Genomic DNA, 7,657 nt, shown 5'->3' with positions numbered 1-7,657 from the left:
AAGAGTTGGTAGGATTATACTGGAACTCAATGCAACACTAGTTAGGTCACAGCAACATTGCTATGTGCAGTTCTGGTCACACTATAGGAAAGGTGTGGATACACTAGAGTATGTACAGAGGAGAGATTTACAAGGATGTTGCCTGCCATGGAGATTTTAATTATGATGTAGTTGGTTGGCTCGCCGAGCTGGTTTGTTGATTTGCAGATGTTTCGTTACCATGCTAGGTGACGTATTCAGATAAAGAATCTATTTAATTTAGCCTTAAATATATGTAACGACTTTGCTCCCAGAGCTGTTTGTGGCAAGGAATTCCAAGACTGTCAACACACTAAGAGAAGAAATTCCTGCTTGTCTCAGTCTTAAATTGGTGCTCTTCTATTCTGAGACTATGCCTTCTGGTCCTAAACTGTCCTATGACGGGAAACATACTCTCAGCATTTACCCTGTCAAGCCCATTAAGAATCTAATATGTTTCAATGAGATCACCTCTCATTTTTCTAAACTCCAGTGAGTAGAGTCCCAACCTGTTAAACCGTTGCTCAATAGATAATATCTCCATCCCAAGGATCATCTTAGTGAATCTTCTGTGAACTGCCTCCAGTGAAATGATGCATTTCCTTAAATAAGGGACCAAAACTGCTCACAGTACTGCAGTGTGGTTTTACCAGAACCTTGCACAGTTGCAGTGAGACTTCCCTGCTGTTATACTCCAACACGGTTGAAATAAAGGCCAACAGTCCATTAGCCTTCCCAATTAACTGCTGCAGCTGGGTGCTAGCTCTCTATGTTTGTGCACAAGTTCCTCCAGTCCCTTTGTGTTGCAGTTTTCTGCAGTGTTTCTCCATTTAAATAATACTTTCTGTGTTCTCTGCAGGTGATGATGAGGAAGAGGAGCCTGAATTCCCCCTGAGCCCCCGTCCTCGTCCTCTTGCTGAGCTCCAGCTGAAAGAGAAGGCAGTCCCCATGCCCAATGCCAGCTCCTTCTTTATCTTCAGCCCGACAAACAAGTAGGTGAATTTTGGTGGAATGGGCTAGTGCAAACGGCTTTCCTGTGTGCTGTGACACTGTTTCTATGTTTCTGAGAGCACAGGTGGAGCCTCAGAAAGCCAGCCCCACAATTGTAAGCACTTGTGATCCAGAACAACAGCATTCTATTCCACCTAAATAAAAACTGAAAGAACTGCGGACGCTGTAAATCAGGAACAAAAACAGAAGCTGCTGGAAAAGCTCAGCAGGTCTGGCAGAATCTGTGAGGAAGGGTTACCGGACCCGAAACGTTAACTCTGATCTTTTTCTTCACAGATGCTGCCAGACCTGCTGAGCTTTTCCAGCAACTTCTGTTTTTGTTTCTGTTCCACCTGATGTCTTCAAAGGTGAAAATCTACAGCTGCCTCCCCTTTTGCTGTTCTGAAGTTGCTGTTCCACTTCACAGGATATAACCCTTTGGGTTTTGGGACCACAGCTATTCACCTTATACATTTAATGATCCAGATGAAGGAACTGAGGGCATTGTTGCAAAGTTTGCAAATGACACAAAGATAGGTGGAGGGACAGGTAGTGTTGAGGAAGTGGGGAGTCTGCAGAAGGACTTGGACAGGCTAGGAGAGTGGGTAAAGAAGTGGCAGATGGAATTCATTGTGGAAGGTTATGCACCTTGGTAGGAAGACTAGAAGAATAGACTATTTTCTAAATGGGGAAAGGCTTCAGATGTTTGAAGCACAAAGGGACTTGGGAGTCTTAGTTCAAGATTCTCTTAAGGTTAACATGCAGGTTCAGTTGGCAATTAGGAAGGCAAATGCAATGTTAGCATTCATTTCGAGAGGGCTAGAATACAAGAACAGAGATGTACTGCTGAGGCTGTGTAAGGGTCTGATGTTAGACTGCATTTGGAATATCATGAACAGTTTAGGGCCCTGTATTTAAGGAAGGATGTGCTGGTGTTAGAGGGGCTCTAGAGGACATTTACAAGAATGATCCTGGTGATGAAGGGTTTATCAAATGAGAAGAAGATGGAATTGGAGAGACTAAGGCCCGAGAGCAGAGCCTCATAATGAAGGGATGACACTTTAGAACTGAGATGAGGAGGAATTTCTTCAGCCAGAGAGTGGTTGATTTGTGGAACTCATTGCTGCAGAGGGCTGTGGAGGCACTTAAATACATTGAGTGTATTTAAGACAGAGATAGATAGGTTCTTGATTAGTAAGCGGATCAAGGGTTACAGGGAGAAAGCAGGAAAATGGGGTTGAGAAACATGTCAGCTGTGATCGAATGCTGGGGCAGACCCGGTGTACCGAATGGCCTAATGCTGCTTCTATAACTTATGGTCTATGGACTGTGGTCTCTTCTTGTTCATGGACTACCCCCATTCTGTCTTTTCCAGATTACGCAAGTTGTGCCACAGGATCGTAAATGCAACCACCTTTACAAACTTCATCCTTCTCTTTATCCTGTTGAGTAGTATCTCACTTGCTGCAGAAGACCCCATTCGAGCAGATTCCTTCCGCAACCAGGTAGTCTGTTACTCTGTTCCTGGACTGGGGGGATGCAGTCTTTGTCTCTGATATGTTACTGTTGTGTTTGGATCTTGTGCTGTGTACCTTTCATTTTCAACATTTTTACATTTCCCTATCAGTTACCTAAAGAATCATCCAACAGCTGCTCTTTGTATTTACTTTCCAGATCCTTGCCTATTTTGATATTGCTTTTACTGCCATCTTCACCATGGAGATTATTTTGAAGGTAATGCTTTATGTAATGCAATATCACTCATGCTCCTGTTTGACTGTCCTTTTCTGTCTCTCTCCCTCTGTCTTCCATCTGTGTCCACACCTCAGTCCGTCTGTGTCCACACCTCAGTCCATCTGAGTCCACAAGATGTGTCTACAGCACACTCCATCTGTGACCACACCGTCTGCATCCACACCCCACTCTGTCAGTGTCCATGCATAGAAGCATAGAAGCATAGAAGCATAGAAGCATAGAAACATAGAAACATAGAAGATAGGAGCAGGAGAAGGCCATTTGACCTCTCCAAGCCTACTCTGCCATTCTTCACGTTCATGGCTGATCGTCCAACTCAGTAGCCTTCTTTGTCCCCATAACCTTTGATCCCATTCGTCCCAAGTGCTATATCTAGCCGCCGCTTGAATACATTCACTGTTTTGGCATCAACTACTTCCTGTGGTAATGAATTCCACAGGCTCACCACTCTTTGGGTGAAGAAATGTCTCCTCATCTCCATCCTAAATGGTTTACCCCGAATCCTCAGACTGTGACCCCTGGTTCTGGACACACCCACCATCGGGAACATCCTCTGTGCATCTACCCTGTCCAACCCCATTACAATTTTATAAGTCTCTATGAGATTCCTCCCTCACTTGTCTGAACTCTAGTGAAAACAATCCCAACCTAGTCAATCTCTCTTCATACATCAGTCCCACCATCCCCAGAATCAGCCTGGGAAACCTTCGTGGACTCCCTCGAGAGCAAGAGCATTCTTCCTCAGAAAGGGATACCAAAATTGCACACAATATTCCAGGTGTGGTTTCACCAAGGCCCTGTATAACTACAAATACACATCCCTGCTCCTGTACTCGAAACCTCTCTCAAATGAAGGCCAACATACCATTTGCCTTCTTTACTGCCTGCTGCACCTGCATGCTTACCTTCAGCAACTGGTGCCACCCAGGTCCCACTGCATACTCCCCGTCTCCCAATTTACAGCTATTCAGGTAGTAATCTGCCTTCTTGTTTTTGCTTCCAAAGTGAATAACCTCACACTTATCCAAATTATACTGCATCTGCCACTGATTTGCCCACTCACCCAACCTGTCCAGATCATGCTGAAGGATCTCTGCATGCTCGTCACAGTTCACCCTCCCACCCAACTTGGTAACATCTGCAAACTTGGGGATTTTGCGGACCCCATTCCGTCAGTCTATACTCCCCACTCCGTCTGTGTCCGCACCCCACTCCGTCTGTGTCCGCACCCCACTCCGTCTGTGTCCGCACCCCACTCCGTCTGTGTACACACCCACTCCGTCTGTGTACACACCCCACTCTCTGACTGCATCGCACTCTATCAGTGACCACATCTCACTTTAACTGTGTCCATACTCCACTTTGTTTGTGTTAACATCCCACTCTCTGTGTCCACATCCCCAGTCCATAAACTCTGAGCTGAAGCTGCTCAAGCAACTGCTGATGTTCTTGCCCTGGATCACATCACTTGTCCTGCCATTCTTAACAAGTTTTAGGTAATTACTTCAATCATTCATTCCCTTCTTTGTTTACCTTTTGTTAGATTTCCTTAACTTACCACCAGTTCATCTACTAATTTAAACCTTAAGAATAGAATAGATCTTTTTAACCGGGCTGGTATGTATTCACCAAACTGCTCATGTTTGACCGTGTGGTGGATAAAACCCAGATCCAAAGGGGCGAATGAGTAGAAGTAACAAAAGTGTAACTCCTTCCCTTCCCCATCAAACTATATCACTCATCAAATGGCCCATACCCTGATCCACATTGAGATTCTTCTGTTCAGATGCCATGTTTTAGGTCTGACCAGCTGCAGGAAAACTAGTTTCAATTTTTTTTAAGAAAGAGAACCTCAAAAGGACGTGATTTCTGCATTGATATCCAAACAAACTGCAAATTGGCTTAGGACAAAGAAGATTGAGGAGATGAATACGTAGCTCAAAGACTGGTGTGGGAGAACTGGGTTCCAGTTTGTGGAACTCTGGTATCAGTACTGGGAACATGATATATGTATCAACAGGGCGATCGCCATCTGAACGGAATAGGGCATTGTGTTCTTACCAGCCACATAACTAAAGAAGTAGAGAAGTTTAAATAGTGTGACCGCGGCACCAAATTTGAGAATTCGTGGAAAGTCAAAGAGTAAAATTAAGGCCAAAGAGAAAGATATTCATGCGGAAAATGATAAACGTACTGTGTGATGCGAGAGGATACAGACCATGAATCTAAGAATGAACCAACAGTTAAAGTTTACAACGGGAATAAAAGGATAAAATTTAAGTCTCTTGCATTTGATAGGTTTCTATGAGTTCACCTCTCACTCTCCTAACTCCAGTAAATATAATGCTAAAAGATCCAGTCTCTCTTCACATGTCAATCCTGCCACCCAAAGAATGAGTGTGGTGACTATTACTGAGATGTGGCTGCACAATGACATTAATTGCGACCTGAACCTTGAAGTTTGGAATGACAGGGAAGGAGGAAAATTGGAGGTTGGCTCTGTCAGTTCATGGTGTTAGCCCAACACAGAGGGCAGATAGTTTAGGTAGAAATTAGAAATTCTAAAAGCTGGAAGTCACTTTGTGGGAGTAGTGTGAAAGGCACCTAACAGGTAAGCATACAGGGTGGCATATGAAGGAAGAAATAATGAGAGTTTCCCAGAAAGGCATGGTGATAATCACAGGAAATTTTAATCCACACATCAACTGGAGAAGACAGATGGGCAAAAGTAGCCGAAATGAGCTCATAGAATGTTTTCAGGAGAGTTTCTTAAAACAGCACATTCTGGACAGCACATTCTGGAGCTAACCGGAGAGCAGCCTATACTAGAACTGGTACAAAAACTGAAATTGCTGAAAAAGCTCAGCAGTTCTGGCAGCATCTGTGGAGACAAATCAGAGTTAACGTTTCGGATTAAATGACCCTTCCTCAGAACTGATGGTAGCAAGGAAAATGTAAATTTATATGCAGAAGATAAGGTGAGTGGAGGGGCTAAGGAATAAATGATAGGTGGGGATAGAGCCCAAAGAGAGAGGACAGTTGGACAGACAAAAGAGTGGATAACAGTCTGGCTAGGATGGTGAATAGCTGTTAATGGGGACTATCAATGGCTAACGATGGGTTGTGTGTAATAGCTGTCTATGTGATAACAAGGCCTGGTGTGTGGAGGTTGGGGTGAGGCATAGGGGAACTCAATCCCTAAAGTTGTTGTACTCTATTGAGTCCAGCAGGCTGCAGGGTCCCCAAGCGGAAAATGAGGTGTTGTTCTTCCAGCTTGCACTGAGCTTCGCTGGAACCCTGCAGCAAACCTGAGACAGAGATGTTGGCCAGGGAACAGAGTGGCATGTTGGAGTGGCAGGCAACTGGAAGCTCAAGGTCTGTTTTGCATACAGAACATACGTGTTCTGAAAAGCAGTCACCCAGTCTACACGCTGTTTCCCCAATGTAGAGGAGACCACATTGTGAGCAGCGAATGCAGTAACTAGATTGTGGGAAGTGCAGGTAAAGCGCTGCTTCACCTGGAAGGTATGTTTGGGCCCTTGGATACAGGGGAGGGAAGAGGTAAATGGGCAGGTGTTACACCTTCAGTGGTTGCAGGGGAAGGTGCCGTGGGGCTGTGAGAGCTTGTTGGGAGTGAAGGAAGAGTGGACTATGGGAGTTGGTAGGTTTGTTGTGGATATTAGTGGCCAGCTTATCACCAGAAATGGAAACAGAGATGCCTATTTTGAGGGAGGGTAGGGAGGGGTCAGAGATGGACCAGGTGAAATTGAGGGCTGGGTAGAAATTGGAATTGTTATTGATCTCATGATGAAGGTTCCCCAGGTGGTAGTGACTGTAATGTAACTGAATTTTGCATACATTTTGAGGTACAAAGGAGTGAGTTCGAGACAATTTTCAAAAATGTAAATAAGGTCAGTTATGAGGACATGAAAGTCGAACTGGCTAGAGTGCATTGATAAATTACATCAAATGACAGGATATTGGAGATGCAGCAGCAGACACATAAGGGCACATTTCAGAATATACAGAATAAATACATTACAGTGGGTAAGAAAAAAAAAATCCAAGGGGCAGACCCACTATCTGTGGTTAACTATAAATGTTAGAAGTAGTATCAACCTGAAAAAACATTGATTGCACAAAGACAGAAGATTGAACAGAACATTGAAAAACAAAACAGTTTTTGAGGCTGTTACCACTTTACCCTTTTTTTTATATGTTTATGGGATGTTGGTGTCACTGACGAAAAGCCACCAGTTATTCACACATCCACATTGCTGTGGGTCTAGAGTCACATGTAGGCCAGAGCAGGTAAGGATGGGAGATTTTCTTCCAGAAAAGATACTAGTGAGTCAGGTGAACTTGTCCTGCCCCTTCAAAGATCTGTAGACAGATAGCCCCAGAAACCCAGTTCAAAAACCCCCTTTACAATTGCTGTGACTTCTTTCTTTTAGATTTATATTACCTTGTCCTTGATCATTTCTTGAGAGGCAGTGGGAAAGACCTGGAGAAGCCACAGTGAGAAAGACCTGGGGAAGCCGCGGTGGGATAGACCTGGGGAAGCCACGGTGGGATAGACCTGGGAAAGCTGCAGTGGGATAGACCTGGGGAAGCTGCAGTGGGATAGACCTTGGGAAGTCGTGGTGGGATAGACCTGGGGAAGCCGCGGTGGGATAGACCTGGGGAAGCCGTGTTGGGATAGACCTGGGGAAGCCGCGGTGGGATAGACTTGGGGAACTCGCGGTGGGATAGACCTGGGCAAGCTGCGGTGGGATAGACCTGGGGAAATCGCAGTGGGATAGACCTGGGGAAGCCGTGGTGCGATAGACCTGGGGAAGCCGCGGTGCGATAGACTTGGGGAAATCGCGGTGGGATAGACCTGGGGAAATCGCGG

General features: G+C 45.0%; 1 protein-coding gene across 1 annotated transcript in view; it reads left to right on the top strand.

The window, feature by feature from the left end:
* Positions 1–7,657, top strand: part of LOC109922317 (voltage-dependent L-type calcium channel subunit alpha-1S-like) — a 139,287-nt gene that overhangs the window by 62,418 nt on the left and 69,212 nt on the right. Inside the window, exons 17-19 of the mRNA XM_048611855.1 lie at positions 878–1,010; positions 2,384–2,516; positions 2,683–2,742. Of these exons, the coding sequence (XP_048467812.1) occupies positions 878–1,010; positions 2,384–2,516; positions 2,683–2,742 (326 nt within the window). The remainder of the gene's footprint in view (positions 1–877; positions 1,011–2,383; positions 2,517–2,682; positions 2,743–7,657) is intronic.

This window comes from Rhincodon typus, chromosome 25 (assembly GCF_021869965.1).
Source record: "Rhincodon typus isolate 14 chromosome 25, sRhiTyp1.1, whole genome shotgun sequence".
Classification (NCBI taxonomy): Eukaryota; Metazoa; Chordata; class Chondrichthyes; order Orectolobiformes; family Rhincodontidae; genus Rhincodon; species Rhincodon typus.
This window is presented reverse-complemented; position numbering and strand designations above follow the sequence as displayed.